General features: G+C 45.0%; 1 protein-coding gene and 2 pseudogenes across 1 annotated transcript; 1 reads left to right on the forward strand and 2 right to left on the reverse strand.

Annotated features, from left to right (window-relative positions):
* The first annotated feature begins 919 nt into the window (after positions 1 to 919).
* On the forward strand, positions 920 to 2,903 carry LOC144172496 (uncharacterized; annotated as a pseudogene).
* A 458-nt stretch (positions 2,904 to 3,361) lies between these two features.
* LOC144172497 (uncharacterized) lies at positions 3,362 to 4,750 on the reverse strand. The gene is made up of 2 exons (XM_077701189.1): positions 4,054 to 4,750; positions 3,362 to 3,408 (listed from the first exon to the last, which is right to left on the reverse strand). The coding sequence occupies exons 1-2, from the start codon at positions 4,748 to 4,750 to the stop codon at positions 3,362 to 3,364; spliced, it is 744 nt and encodes a 247-aa protein (XP_077557315.1).
* Positions 4,751 to 6,302: 1,552 nt separating this feature from the next.
* LOC144172498 (uncharacterized) lies at positions 6,303 to 15,244 on the reverse strand (annotated as a pseudogene).
* Positions 15,245 to 16,544: the final 1,300 nt, after the last annotated feature.

Below are 16,544 nucleotides of genomic sequence, written 5' to 3' on the forward strand. Positions count from 1 at the left end.
TTTGATGTCATTATATACTTGAACTTTACACGCTTCGTCAAGTAGTCAAGCAAGCAAAGAACGCTCGAGATGGAAACTCGCAAGCCAACTGCTGTTGATTGTGACAAGAAACCGTCTTCTTTGCCGACATGAAGCTCCTATTCCGTAAGGTACGCCAGAAAGGCAATCAGCTTGTCTTGTGCAACAGATCCAGGGCGAAGGGCTTTTTCAGGGTACTTGGACGTCATGACTTCAATCAGGTCCCGTATCATCCTGAAGAAAGAAATACGGTTTGGAAGAAACCAGCATTTTGAGTAAGTATAATACTTCTTAATAATATAAAAAACTTCCGCCCAAATTTGCATTAGTGTGGAAATGTAGGGCGTTATACGGTTAGCCATTGTCCGTATTTTTCTCATATTCTTGCTAATTCTTTAAAAAAAATTGTTCGACCAGCTATCTTCATTAACGTTATTATGAGGACCATAGGTGGAACTTTCGCTAAATCTGCTTGATTGTGGAAATGCAGGGCGTTACAGGGTTCGCTATTTTCCGTCATTTTTTATATTTTCCTATTTTTTAGTTTTTTAAAGTTTCGTTCGACCAATGATCTCCATTTACGCTATTTTAACGATTACAGGTTGAAGTTCCGTGATATGTGCCTTTTTGTGGAACTGCATGGCGTTACTCGTTTCGCCATTTTTCGTATTTTTTTTTAATTTTTTATTATTTTTTTTAATTTTCTGCGACCAGTTATCTCTATTTACGCTATTAAGGGTGTATGGTAGGGTAAACCGGCCAAAAAAGCGAATTTGCAATTTTGGCGCAGAAAAATCGAGTGCAGTATGAGGAACAACACCGTGGAAGCGCGTCGTCAAGTGCCCGCTCAAAACGGTTTAAATGCCGCGCCGAAGTGTGCCGCGCGCCCTGGCGTTTAAAAATGGTGGACACAGCTGAGACATCGGTTCAGAGGACGGTATGTTTAGCGTTGTTTTTCGCGGTTCGCTGCATTATTTCACGTTTTTTTTTGCTTGCGTCTGTGTTTCCAGTATATGTAGCGTATTAAATCATCGTATATTTTTGAAATTACTAACTTTAAGAGACTTGCCGCTAGTGGTGCTCTTGTAGTATGTACTATTTTTGTGAATGTTCCCACGTTTACGGTCGTGGTCGCGTTGCCTCCGCTTCGAGTTTAAAACGCACTGCGATACCGGAAGATGGCACGATCATCCAACAAATGGACCAGAAAGAGAACTTTTAAAGGTAATCGGTTTACGACCAAGCAAGACAGCAAGAAACCGGCTCGACGAAGCGCAAGCTTCGCGAAACTAGGTGAGAGGCATGGTGGTGCATCTTTTGACGTAGACGGCGCAAGTACAACTGGTTACCGCCTGATCGACATCGCTCTTCTCCGTAGCTTTTTGCAAAACGTTGCTGTGTGTAAAAAGTGCAACAAGGGAGAAATTATTTTGGAAAAGGCTTTTGACAGGCGTAGCGGTTTGGCGTCCTCTATAAATTTCACCTGCAGTGAGTGCGATGCTTGCAATGTGCTCGAGACATCCAGGCGCACTTCTGGCAACATCTTTGAAGTGAATGAAAGGTTCGTGTACGCCCTTCTTACCTGCGGAAAAAGATTGGCATCGGGTCGCACCATGTGTGCTGTGCTGAATCAACCGCCACCACCAACAAAGTTTGCGTCGTACAACGCAAGGCTTCTTGACGCATCCACGACCACAGTGAGAAATAGTATGGAAAAAGCTGCCGAAGAACTTAAGAAAGAGGCCTTCTACTCTGATGGAGACCTGGAAACTGCGGTCACAGTGGATGGAACATGAATGAAGCGGGGTTATTCTTCACTACATGGTGTCGTAGCAGCAATATCGGCTGACACAGGAAAGGTGTTGGACTTTGAAGTAGAATCCAAGTTTTGCCACATCTGTGCTCGCAACCTTCACACAAATGACAACATGAGTGAATGTAAAGTTACCTACGATGGGCCATCTGGTGGAATGGAATGTGCTGGAGCTGTAAAACGTTTTGGACGCTCTGTTGAAACGCACCAGCTAATGTACACAAGTTACATTGGTGATGGAGACACTAAGGCATACATTTCTGTCAGAGACTCACAGCCCTACAACAAGGCCATAGAAAAGCATGAATGTGTGGGACACGTGCAGACGCGAATGGGCACGAGGCTCAGGAACATAAAAAATTGGAAGGGGAAAAAGCTCGCCGATGGTCTGCCACTTTCAGGGAAAGGATGCCTCTCAGAAAAGGACATCGACTCCCTTCAGGTTTACTATGGCAAAGCTATCCTGGAAAATGTAGATAGTTTAGATAACATGAGACGAGCTGTGTGGGCAATATACTTTCACAAGTTATCAACAGATGCCCAGCCCCAGCACGGACTCTGCCCAAAAGGACCATCCTCATGGTGTGGGTCTAATCGCAGCCTTGTTGAGGGAAGCGAAACCTACTCTCACAAACACAACATTCCTGAGGCAGTGATGGATGTCCTCAAGCCAGTGTTCAAGGCGTTGTCAGATCCAGCTCTTCTGAGGAAATGTCTCCATGGAAGAACCCAGAACACTAATGAGTCACTGAACCAACTCATCTGGTGCCGCTGCCCCAAGACAACATTTGTCAGCGCTGACACGGTGAAAACAGCTACTAATGATGCTGTAGCATAATACAATGATGGCAATTCCGCACGGAAAGCAGTTCTGGAAGCCCTTGGAATTGTTCCACGTGTGGTTTGTGACATTGCCTTCAACAGGATGGATAAAGAGCGTGTTGACCGGGCAGAGTTGTATGGCTCCGTCGAAAGCAAAGAAAGACGACGGGTGAAAACGAACGCCAAGAAGGGTTTCAGAAACACCTCTAAAAAAGCCAGCAGCGAAATGTATTCTCCTGGTTCATTTTAAGCATACTTGAGCAATACGCAAACATAACACTTCGTTTTTCTCAAATTGAGTTTTTTGTAACTTTTTAAACTTCAATGTACCTTTTCTCGGAAAGTATTGATGTGATTACAGTGAAACTTTGCACACACGTTCTACAGCTAATCGTAAATATTCTGAACTAAAACAATTACGTTACCGTAAATATTACTACTGCAAAAAAAGTTATACCTCAAGGCACCCTCTTACAGCTGTGTGCATGACGTGACATTATTTTTTTGCGCCCATACTCCAAGTAAAGTATCAAATGTCTTTAGTTCAAATACAACCAATGGTTATTTAGAATAACACAGCGCAATATCATCACATTCCTCTTTTTTGTTCCAGAGAAAAGGTACATTCAATGAACAAACACACGTGAAATTTGGGAGTGGGCCACAAGAAAGATACACAATCTAGACCCAGACAAAGTGCTTCATGTTTTACCCAGTGGCATCTTGTCTGCGCACAACAAATTTGATGCGGATATCTGCACGCGTTTCGGAAATATAACGTTAAATTTAACATGTATCATTTACCCCACCATTTAAAGCGATTACAGGTGGAACTTCAGCGATATCTGCATTTTTGTGGAAGTGCAGGGCGTTACACGGTCCTGGCTGTGGGGATACTCGGCAAAGAATGGTATAGGCACTACAAATTTCAAGCAGTACGTAGCGTCAAATCACTGCATGATTTCTGTTGCGTTAAAATTTCTAAACGTAAAATGACGTTTTTAAAGTACCAAAAATAGAATACCAAAAATAGAACTCGATTCACCCAAAAAATATCAGCAGTGGCTCTATGCTTCCAAATTTGCTTTCCAGCTCAGTCCTGTAGAAACGTAATCCATTCAAGGCAGAGTCGCCGAATAGCTGGAAAGCGTAGTTAACTCTCATTTTTTCGAAATTGTCTGGGTTGATATGATGCTTAGTAATTCCTGGCATTGCTTGTAGTGTCACGTTCGAACCATCACCCTCTAACGCTTCTCGCACAGGTCGGCGTGACACCTGAAATGCACAAAAACATGGTTTTACTTTATTTCGGAACGCCTCACATCTGTCAGCATTTTCAACATAGTACTGCCGAAATGAGCACTGCGAACATCAATAGAAAGGATGGATTGTTACCTCACCGGCTGGAGTCTTGTAGTTTGACGTTAGTAGTCCATTCCTGAGGCACTTCACCAGGTGTGGAAAGTCTGGCACAAAATAGGGGGAGCATTGGTGGTCAACTGGATGCTCGACGTTGCAGTTTGTGAAGGATGCAGTTGCACGAATACCCATTAGTGACCACATTTTTCGGTTCCAGGTCGCCCCATCACTCGTGACAAAATCTACAAATAACCCGGCCTGCTCTGCCATGATTACTGCTTCCGCCATTATTTTGGCCAGCATGTTGCCTTTCACGTTTCCATGGGTGGCAAAAACGGCTAGAATCTGTGACCATTTGCCGACAAATGGCACAAAAACAATGGCCATGCCATGGTCGCAAACGACATGTTTGTCGTGGTCAGGAGTAAAGGAGACAAGGTCAACAAATCCTTCAATGTGAGCACCAGATGCTACCGAGAGGTTTTCGGAGACCTTCATCTCGTCCACTAGTAGGCCACCGTGCCTGCTGAAGACATCCATTTTCTGTGTCGTGTCTTTTAAGATGCTCAGTATTTTCTTGTTGAACCCAAAGCCTGTCCTATATGACTTGACATACTTGGCCAATGTAGCCTTCGTTAGCAGGGCAAGAAAGTGCTGTCTGCGCAAGTGCTCATAGAGCCTGGACCCTTTCATTTTCATCATTATGCACTCGAGGATCCAGCTTTTCGAGTACATCATCCCTTGCATGCCTTTGCGCTTAGCTAATCCAAACATGTGTAGGGCTGCCTCGTTCTGCTTTGGTGGCAGGCTCTGAATGTCGGCCTTGAAGGCTTCATCACCTATCCGGGAGTTTTCGGCCTGCATTTTGTGAAGCTGCTGTTGCAGGGAACAGACGCGGTAGAGGAGGCGCTTGGTTTTCTGGTGCGAGAGTCTTAGATGCCTTGCGATGTTTCTTTTGGCTCACTTTCTCTTCTTTAAGCGGGATCTCCTCGCCTGCAGTGCCTTCTTCATGTAGCGGCATGGTAAGCACAGGCTACCTGCAAGTATGGGAGAATACAGCCTCCAGAGGAATGTATCAGGAAAGCCTACTGCTATATCAAATACATAAATAAGGCCACTGAACACAGGTGACTTTGTATATACAGTCAAACCAGGTTATATCGAACTCGCAAAAAAACGCCCGCGAGTTTGATATATGGCATAATTCGATATATGCATTCTGAAGAATTGGACAGCATAAAAGCACCTACCGTTTATGAAAGCACTTTATTAATGAAACAAACTCACTTCCGCACGAAGTAGTCCTGAATTTTCTCCTGTTTAGGCAGCTTCGCTGCCTGCAAAAGCACGCACATTTCTACATTGTCCAAGTAGTCGGAGCACCTGAGCCAGCAACCTTCCACCTTTGCGCAGAAACGACGAACTAGCGCGAGCGCATTAATAACTTCTGAGGCTGTAGGCAAAGGCTCTTCGTCGTTTTCCTCGTAGCCGCTTGAGTTCGGTGCACCGTCTGAAACGTAAACTTCGTTTTCGAGCTCACCCGTGGTCGCGACACCGTCATCCACGCTTACCAACTCGTCGGCCGTTGATCCATCAACGGCGTCCGGAAACTCCGAGAGCTCTGTAAACACTTCCACCACAAAGAGCGAGGTGAAGGAGCTCCAGAGGAACCGCATGGCTAAACCACTTTTCGAGGGTGTGCGGCGGGTTTCTCCTCTGCCGCGAGGGAAAGCCAACTTGGGGGGGGGGGGGGCACTTTTGCGCCGCTGGCGTTCGATATATCGGTAGTTGCTGCTATTTCTGTTCGATATAAGCGTAATTTTTGCCATACATTCTCATAGAATACATTCTGTGCGCAGAAATAGTTCGATATAGAGGATAATTCGATGTAAACGGGTTCGATATAGTCGGGTTTGACTTTATACCATTTTGGGGCAAAACGTAAAGCAATTTTGTAACGAGGTGGACTTTTTATGCGATTAATTCTTAGTTAAATAATTCAAGATTGAATAAGAACGTTCAGTTGGCTCAGGTTGCTTCGGAGTTGTTTTTTTATTTTGTGTGTGTGTGTGAGCATTACAATAAAGCCAATAAAGCAGCAAGCGGGTTACCGTATTTACGAAATTTCAACATGCGCCTTTTTTTTAGAGAAACGGGCCTTCCAATCGCACGCGTGTTGGATTCAGATACACACCGAAGGTATTTTTTTCTTTCATTCACCTAAATCGGGTGCGCGTTAAAATTGGATAAATACGGTACTCTGAAGGCACGTTAGGCGTGACTCTTGAGCCTAGCAGTCTGCATGCATAATTGAAATAATGAAGCTGTTGGAATTCGTATAGTATATATAGCCGATTAAAAAACAACACAACTGCTTACATGTTTCTGTGGAAGCTCCTGAGCAAGACTTGCTGAATACGATGCCTTGCACGAGGCGAGTAGATGCCTTAAGGTGCTCTTTGATATGCTCCAAATATGTTTCGTTGAACTCCTTCTCTTCCATCACTCCCTTGCACAGGATGGAAGCGGCCGCTTTTTCCATAATTTTGGCCGCTTCTGTCAGTGAACCTACGCACATTCCTGCACCTTCCTTCCCACGATAGTAGATACGAGCAACAACTTCTCCCGCTTCATTAGTTGTAAATAGCAGACATTTCCCATGGGCCACCGCAAATGGGTTTCTGCTTACACTAGGTGTGGCGTAGACAACTCCCTCGAAGTCAGTAACGGGAAGTTTTGTCCATCTCTGCGGGATGTCGAAGTTGTCTGAAATATCTTGAAGCCTAATCGGCTCGTCGAGTTCAACCACGTTTGTGACGGAGGTATCATCTTGCGGACACGGCTCGTGAACATCCACATGCGACAAACGCACTTTCTTACTGGATGGACCTGGATCCTCCGGTCGCTTTCTTTCGGGTCTTTTTTTGGTGACTTTTGAAAGATAGGCCGGCAAGTCAGGAAGCAATGTCGGCACCGCGTCAGCAGCTAGACCAACCGTGCCTCAAGGAAACCTCACCTCCTCGCCGTTGATGATTTGCACGTAATCCCCTTGGATGTAATGGGACTCGAAGTGTCTTTCGCACACGGCAGAAGAGTCGTACAATGGCTTGTCCTTTTGGTGAAGATTTCTCTCCCACTGTTTGCGACGTTCCTAGTCTTGCGGAGCGCGGAATAGCGACAGTGTGCTCCCATCCACTTTCCTGAACCCAGGGTACCCCGTCTTGCATCCCGGGGCGAAGCAGTGCGTTTCTGTTTTTTTTCTTCTTTATTCGTACGCGCACACATAAATCATGCATTGATTTAACCTTCACAAGAATATCTCTTTGAAGTAATAAATGGTGTGGTTAAGTGCATTTCCCTTCTCTCTGGTTTTGCTATTTGTAGAGCGGTGTGAGTGAATTTAAGTGACGTCGTATGGGTAATCGTTATGGGTTCCGTTTACAGCTTTGCTTTCCATCCACATTCACGGGGTGGATTCGTGAGATTTTTTATTTGTTCGCTGGAGTTTTCTGGTGACACCAACGCTCGCGAATAAACCCTTGGGGGGTAGAGGTAAAAAGCTTTGCTTTAAAAACGCCTGTTTAAAACAGCAAGTAAGAAAAACCGGAAGTTAACATGGGAAGCCTACCACAAGGCGAAAATAGAACTCAAAAAAGCCATTAGCACTGCCAAATATCATTTTTTTAGCGTCAGCTTACCTAACATGCAGAAGACTAATCCCAAGCAGTTTTGGCGAACCATAATTCCGTCCACTTCTTCTTCATAATTTTACCCAGCAACTCAGACGAAGCGCCAAGCGATAAAGATTGTGCAAACGTACTTAATGACGTATTCTGTTCCGTGTTTACGAAAGAGCGCACCACTACCTTCCCAGCAGACCATACTGCCATTTTGATTAATATTACAATTACAATTCGCACCAACGGAATCACCTGCCTAATCAAAAACTTGAAGAATTCTTCAGCTGCGGGGCCCGATAACATCGTAATAAAAATAATTAAAAACACAACGGATGTGACAAGCGCATTATTGACAATGCTGTTCTCACAATCACTATCATCTGGCCATATACCCTGGGAATAGAAACTTGGAAACATCGTCCAAATCTTTCAAAATGGTAACAAATCATCGCCATGTAACTATCGTCCAATATCACTAACCAGCATTGCCTCAGAGAATATGGAACATATCATTTTTACAAATGTGATAAATCACCTGGAAAACAACAACTTCATACATCATACATCAGTCACCGCATGACTTCCGGAAAGGGTTGTCGTGTGAAACACAGCTCGCTATGTTCCTTCATGATTTGCACACAAACCTTGATAATAACATTCAAACCCACGCTATATTTCTGTACTTCGAAAAGGCATTCGATAAAGTTCCTCATCGTCGTTTGATGCATAAATTAAAACAGCTAAACCTTGATTTCTTTGTATGAGCCAGGATATGTAACTTTCTGACTAATAGAAAAGAATATATAGTCGCAAACAACACTGCTTTCAATACTACCAAAGTGCACTCTGGAGTACCACAAGGCACTGTACTCGGACCACTTCTGTTCCTAATATATATCAATGACTTGCCTTCCCGAGTAACTAATACAATTCGTCTTTTTGCGGACGATTGTGTGATATATACTAGAATAAATAGCCGCGACGATCAATTAACCTTACAAGGGCACCTTTTAGCTATTGAAAATTGGTGTAGCGACTGGCAAATGTCGCTAAATGTACGCAAATGAAAACCATATCTTTCCATAGACGCGCAAACACACTTAAAAACAGTTACTCCCTCCACGGTTCGGTACTCCAACCTACTAACTCCTACAAATGCCTGGGTGTACATCTAACAAATGATCTGCCTTGCTCCGTTCATGTTAAATTTGTCGTTTCTGCAGCAACCACACCAACGCAATTTAAAACTGGCCCCTCCAGAACTAAAATACTAGCCTAGGCAACACTAGCACGCCCAAAATTAGAATATGCAGCCGCTATCTGAGATCCGCACCAAAAGTACTTTGTTCAGGCATTGGAAACAGTACAAAATCAAGCAGTCTGGTTTGCATTTTCATATTATTCATCTTTTACGAGCGTAACCGATCTAAAACAGCGTGCTTCTCTTCCACTTCTAAGTCACCGCCGAAAGCTTGCCCGACCAGCACTCTTTCATAAATATTATTATACACTGTCACCTAACAAATACGTCATAAGGCGCGCAAGTTTTTCGGGCCGAAGCAAAAACACATTCCAAGTATCGTATACGCGGCCAAAAACAGTTACATTTGCACACTCTGTTTTCATTCACACAGCCAAAGATCGGAACGATCTTTCGCAGGAACTGGCACAGATTAGAGATTCAGTACAGTTCAGGCAATCGCTGTTAAAAATACAAGCCGATTGACTTCGCTTAGTTTACGTGCAATGCATTCTCCCCGATAGCACGTTTTCGATCATCTGCATGTCATTAAAATTGCTGTGATCCTTCTTTTGGTGTCTTGGACTTCTTTTTTAATTCCTTACGCTCTTTATTTTTCCCCTTGTGACCTGCTGCCCTACTTTTTAAATGAATTGCTTGTCAAGTTCGTTCATATCTCGCGTGATTTTTCACCTGGTGAATTTTTTATTCTGTGTATGCCATCAACTCTTTAACATTCCTTCCGCTTTTTTCTTTTTTCTTTTTGTGACCCGCCCTCCCCTGCAGTTTTTCGAACCAATTGTTTATCGAATGCTCTGTTATCTCGCGTGGTTTTTTACCAGTGATTTTTCTTTTGAGCTCACCCCTCATGTAATTCCTGGTGTCCAGGCCTTTGAGGTACTAAAATAAATAAATAAATAAATAAATAAATAAATAAATAAATAAATAAATAAATAAATAAATAAATAAATAAATAAATAAATAAATAAATAAATAAATAAATAAATAAATAAATAAATAAATAAATAAATAAATAAATAAATAAATAAATAAATAAATAAATAAATAAATAAATAAATAAATAAACGCTGACCCCGATCTAGATGAAATTTTTGACGAGTTAGTGAAGATCTCCGCTGGTCAATCTAAACTGATCACTCATGCTCAAGATATTAAGAAAGAACTGGTCCCTACGAACAACAGCATTTCCGAGTTAAGCGAAAGAATGGCTGAACTCGAACAGCATTATTAAGATCTCTTGCCACTAAAAACAGAACTAGAAACGTTAAAAAACGAGAGTACTAGGTCGGCGCAAGCTATTAACAAACTGGAGCTACGTTTGGACGACGCAGAAAACCGATCGCGACGCAATAACCTCATTTTTTATGGCCTTGCGGACCCCTCGGCAAATGAAACGTACGCGGAATCAGAAAAAAATGTTATCAGCCCCTGTCGCAATAAGCTTGGGATGGTCATAAAACCAAAATAAATATAAAGGCGCACTGACTCCGTCGTCACGATCCCAACCGCCCCCGCCCCATAATAGTAAAGTTCGCAAGTTTTAAAACTGAGGCCTGAAGACGGAATTCTTTCACAAGGCCCTAAATTTAAAGGAACAAGTTTAGCGTGGGTGAAGATTTCGGATGTCGGGTTCAGTACGCCCGCAAACAATTGGTCGTTTTCGCCGAAACTAAATCTCTGCCTTTCTTTTTGCGTTATAAAACCTTGTTCATTGATTCAAAACGATATTTTTTGACGAGGATTCTCAAGAAGTGAAAACAATCTCATAGCAGCCATACTGCAATAAAAACAGGTTCCGCACCCTTCCTGTCCCTTATTCCTCTAGCTCCATCCGAACTCAACTATCCCTCTCCGCAGTCTTCCCAAATATTCGTAGTTTTCTCCCCAAGCCGACACTCGTATCTAACCTGGTCTTGTCATCCAATAGAAAATTACTGATCCTTAAAGAAACCTGGCTCATTAATGGCATCTCAGATGCAGAAGCCCTAAATGAACTGCCAAATTTCCATGTGTACCGAAAGGATTGCACTGGGTCGCGAGGTGCCGGTGTTTTAATCGCTATAAGCAATCAGCTATCTTGTTCGGTCGTAGAGATTACCTCCAGCCTTGAGATATTCTGGCTACTTGTGCATGCTTCACCTTAATCCGTCCTTCTAGGTATTTGTTACAGACAACCGCAGAGCAACCCAACCTTCTCCCAGCAACTTAGTTACGTGGCAAATAAGCTAACTTCCAAACACCCAAATGCTAATGATCTCCTCTTCGGTGATTTTAATTTACCTCCTATCGATTGAGACAGCGAACATTTTTAACTGTCTCTCCCGCGGACACCAAGGAATTTGTAGGATTATGTCTGAAATATATTCTCACAAAACTAGTGTCGCTACCCACTCGTTTTGAACGCAATTCTGATAATATTCTAGACCTGATACTAACTAACCACCCTCAAAGCCTGTCTTCTATATCCTATCTGCCTGATATAAGCGACCCTAAAGGGATACATGCAGATTTTGCCTCCGCGCTTAACCCCCGCACTACCCAGACGAAAATGATCACATTATACGAGAACGGTAACTATCAGGCTATTACAACGGACTTGCGGCTTCTCATGCAGTAAATTTTCACCAACGATCCACAAACTGCAACTGGTTGATTTTTAAAGTAAAAATAACCCATCTAGAGAAGAAGCACATGCCTGAAAAAACAATCCGGGCCAACTGCCAGAAATCCCGGTTTACCAACTCATTAAAAAGACGGAAATAATAAAGAAGCGTTTTTTTTCGCGCAGCCAAACAATGGCAGAAATACTATGCTGCAGAGAGCGACTATACTGTCCCTATAAAAAAGCGAAATAAAAATTCTTCAACAGTGATCTGGCCAGCATGCTAAACAATAATCCCCGGCGTTTCTGACAGGTGATAAACCCTGACCAACGACGCATCATCACACTCGCAAGCGATAACGGTGAGGTCGTCCCCGATGCCGAATCTGCGGATCTTTTTAATGCCGCTTTTTCGTCTGTCGTTATTGAAGAGAGGCACGTGCCATATTTTCCTCTGGTTGAAGCTACTGCTACCTGCATGCCCCCTCTTAATTTGTTAATAGATGGCATTGTATCTTTAACCAAAACTGCAAAATATCGTCATCTTCCGGTATCAATGACATAAACATGAGTCTGTTAAAAAAACTGCACATTTCAGCGGTATGTTTGGGTTTAATTTTTTCGCAGTCCCTTTCCACAGGCGATGTACCATAGGACTGGAAGTTGGGGAAGGTCTTTCAAATATTACAATCAATTAATAGAAACTTGCCACTCAATTGCCGTCGCGTCTCTCTCACGAGGATTTCCTGCAAACCCATGAAAAACGTCATTTATTCCGAACTAATGAATTTTCTAGATTCTATCAACTTTTCTCCATATTCCCAGCATGGCTTCACTCGGGGCGTTCCTTGCGAAACTCAATTGGCCATATTTATTTTTGACTTCCATTCTAACCTTGACGCTAACCTCCAAGCAGATGTCACTTTTCTCGACCTCGCCAAGGCGTTCGACAAGGTACCCTACCAACGCCTATTGCTAAAACTCTCTCAGCTGAACTTAGACTAAAATATTCTAAATGAGATAAGACAATTTCTAAGCAACCACTCGTAATTTTTAGTAGTAAATCATCGTTCTTCAACTTCACATCCAGTAACCTCTGCTGCCCCACAAAGGTCTGTTCTCGCCCCCCTTCTATTTCTCATTTACATCAACTACTTTCCATTGCATATTTCAAGTCGTATCCGTGTATACGCTGATGACTGCGTCATATCACTAACAGATCTGACCACCTAGCCCTACAACAGGACCTTCTTCATATTCGAGAGTGGTGCGATGCGTGGATGATGACACTTAATCCTGCCAAATGTAAAGTTATATCGTTCACCCGCCGGCGCAATTCTTCAACCTTTCCGTACAAGAATTGCAATGTCACAATAGACCTAGTTCCCTCATTCCAATACCTCGATGCTACCTTGTCCAATGATCTTTCATGGAAGGCTCATGTAACCAACTATCGCCACAGCCAAAAAAATTACGCCCACCTCCCCTCGCGGGAACCCTGGTGTGATGCGACGCTGAGGGGGTTCAAGCGCAAGCGGAGAGCAACCGTCGACCGAAAGGCCGCCGGAGAGCGGCACAACCGTTATATGTGCAGCGCGCCCGAAGGAAAGGAGACCGTGGAGAGAGAGAGTACTGCACATGCGCAGCACCGCGCGCAGCGCCGCCCACCGCCGGAGTGAGAGCGCGCTGGGCAGCACACCCACAGATGTTGAGAGAGTGTGTTCACTCTCACCTGAGCACGCGCCGGCGCCAAGGCGTCTGCCGCGGCGATGACGCAACACAATCCAACACAATCCACTTTAATCCAATCCAATCCAAATCCAAGCCAAGCCAAGCCAAGCCAATCCAATCGAATCCAATCCAACGCCACTCGTGAGAGAGTATTCGCTGTCGGAGAGGAGAGGGGTGAGCGGAGGAGAGTGCGGACGGCGCCGACGACGGACGCACGCAGGAAGGACAGGGCCGTCGACGAGAGATGCTCTCAGCGTCGCACCCAATAAAACGCTTGGCTTTCTCAAGCGTCATCTCCGCCTTGCTCCACCAATTATTTATTTATTTATTTATTTATTTATTTATTTACAATACTGCCAGTCTCTTCCCAAGACCATAGCAGCTGGGCTTGCAGATTTTACATACACCTAGTCTACACAAACAGCAGAAACATGCGGTAAGAAAAAGAAAGAAGAACTGCAATCTTAAACGCGGATGAACTTTAATGTATACACAGCAAAATACAAAATATGTTTCAGTATAGTTATACATAAATATATTTACAGAATAAACGATAAACACAAAAAACAAATTATTTCAAAACACACATTTGTAGCCGGAAATACATAAAAACACATTTCAAACCTCAGTAATGCTAGCAGAAAAGGAATGTTACATGAAAAGAGATAAAACACTACAAATAACTGCACACATGTAGAGTCCTCGGCCACTCAAACGGTTCACAGGGAGGCTGTTGTTGCATTTTCTATTTTTGAGGCAAAGTCCTTTAGCGAATTTGTGTTAGCTACGGAAGGGTCTAAGCTATTCCATTCTCGTATAGCTAGGGAAAAAAAAGAGTTCTTGAAGGTGTCGTTCTGCAAAGAATATTCTTTTAGAGTATGGGAGTGTGTATGCCGGGTTGTGCGGGATTCTGGTAGGAAAATGTACCTGGATTTGTCGATTTTTAATGGTTGTGAATTAACTGAAAAAGAAATTTCAAGCGTGCCTGTTTTGCTCTAGCCGCGATTGTTGGAAGGCCACATCTTGATAACATATTCGTCGGGGAACCAGTACGCCTATATCTATTGCAAATGAATCGCGCTGCCTTCCTTTGTACTTTTAAGTGCGATGCACTTTATAAGCGACCCCGAACCTTCCGCCGTCCGCATTGCTCCTCCTCCTCTCCCCTAGCAACGGCGCGAGGAGCGGAGAGGAGCGTCTGTAGCAACGGCGCAGCGACGTCACACCCCACGTGACCCGCGCGCGCTCCGCCTCCCGCGCCGTGGCTGCGCGCGCCCGCGCCGGCTCCCGCACCGCTCCTCGCGCCGTGACGTCACACTCCCACGTGACCGCGCGCTGGCGCCTTTGCGTCTGCTCCCCCTCTCCTCGCGCCGTGACGTCACATGCTCTGCAGCTGGCGCGCCTCTCCCCCCGTTAGGTTTGCACTCACCCTCGGCGCGCGCCTCTCCCCTCGCCTGACAGCTCCCCCTCGCCGGTACTGCGCCTCTCAAGGCGATGGCAGAATTACTACGCCGTGTACTCTCGGCGCAAGAAATGCATTCGCACTTCCTCACGATTCTCTTCGGGGAGGTGGGGGCACTTTTTTTCAAGTTTGTTTACGCTAGTGACTGTTTGGGAAAACCATATTGTACTGGCATATTCTAGAACCGGTCTCACATAGGAACTCGCGTACCGGTCCCATCAAGGAACTCGCGTACAAACTTCAATACGCATGCGCCATCTGGAACCCACACCAAGTTTATCTTATCAACGCACTTGAAGCTGTCCAAAACTACGCCACCAGATTGATGCATTCTGCATATTCCTACGATATGAGCATTTCATCCTTGAAAGCACAATCAGGACTGGAGCCTCTCTATTTTCGCCGCCGCATCGCAACCCTTTCTCTTTTACATATATTCTTTTATTCTTCACTACACTGTGCACCTTACATCACCCCACCAATGTACTTACCTCATCGCACCGGTCATGTAGTTCAAATTTCAGGTCACAGCACCCGGACCACCACCTTCGCTGCGTCCTTCTTTCCACGCGCTGCTAAAGACTGGAACGGCCTTCCCCGCCAAATTACCGCCGTCAGCAGCCCCCATTCATTCACTACCAATGTAACGACTTATTTGTCCTGTTAATGCTTGTTTGTGGCTACAAAACCTGTTTCCCGTGCCCACACCACCCCTTATATAATACCCCCATTTAGGGGCCTTTAAGTAAAATAAAATAAAATGAAATGAAATGAAAAGACGCGAGCGGCGTTGGAACCCCCGAGGGGTCGGTAATCTCGCCGCTACTCTTCAAAATCGTAATGATCCGCGTGGTCGAAGCGGTGGCGCACGTCGAGGGTGTCCGACACACCATCTACGTGGATGACAGCACCCTATGGACGGGCGGCGTTACGGACGTGGGCATCGAAAAAAGAATGCAGTATGCGATAATGGCCATCGAGAACAGCCTGGAAGGGGCGGGCTCACAGTGCTCATCGGACAAGTTAGAGCTTTTGACGTACTCTTTTCGCAAGCGGGACAGACAACCGCCGCCCCCGACCGAATGCGACGCCTAGAACTAATCACAAGGACGGGCCAACGAATCCCCGGGGTGCAGGAGATCGGGGTGCTGGACATGCTAACCAACGGCAAAGGCAACAAGGGCAACCTCATGAGTAATCAGGCAACCAAGACGGCAAGCACGATTCGACTGCTACAGCGAGTGTCAACCAAGAAGTCGGGCATGCGCGAAGAGGGGCTGTCGAGACTGGTACAGTTCTTCGCAATCAGCCACGTCGCCTACACGGCCGCGTACCACAAGGGCACGCAGACCAGAAAGACAAAATCGACATGATGATACGAAGGAGGCATAAGTGAGCGCTGGGCTTGAGGGAGTCAACGAGCGCAAGAAGACTGTTGCAACAAGGCAATGTAGCGACCCAGACCAGAAAACACAACATCAGAACCTCACGTCCTGCTTCACAAGTGTATTATGCTCCGCTCGTGGAATTGCCCCAAAGCGCCCAGCAACCATTCCAACGGTCGGAGAGTTCCTGAGAAGGCAAGCAAGCGTCTTTCGTCGATACACGTGGTTGAATGCTGACAAAAAGCCCAGACTACTGTAAAACAACGAAAAGGAACTATCCGTCCGGCGAACCCGCCAGTCAAGGTCAGCGCCTCCTCCGGGTCCTCCGCCGTGACTGGAACGTGGGCCCATATTTTGCACACCCTGGATAATCCAGGACCGACGGCCTGGAGGCACGGAGCCTGCGCTGTG

The sequence above is a fragment of the Haemaphysalis longicornis genome, unplaced genomic scaffold, assembly GCF_048455015.1.
Source record: "Haemaphysalis longicornis isolate Haplotype H1 unplaced genomic scaffold, Haemaphysalis longicornis Haplotype H1 scaffold_23, whole genome shotgun sequence".
NCBI classification, from domain to species: domain Eukaryota; kingdom Metazoa; phylum Arthropoda; class Arachnida; order Ixodida; family Ixodidae; genus Haemaphysalis; species Haemaphysalis longicornis.

Bases quoted from the DNA above. Each gene is read 5' to 3' on its own strand.
- LOC144172497 (XM_077701189.1), bottom strand. From the start codon at position 4,750: ATGATGTACTCGAAAAGCTGGATCCTCGAGTGCATAATGATGAAAATG. The intron at 3,409-4,053 runs GTGAGGTAACAA...AAACGCGTGCAG, and splicing joins AAACTACAAGACTCCAGCCG to ATATCCGCATCAAATTTGTT.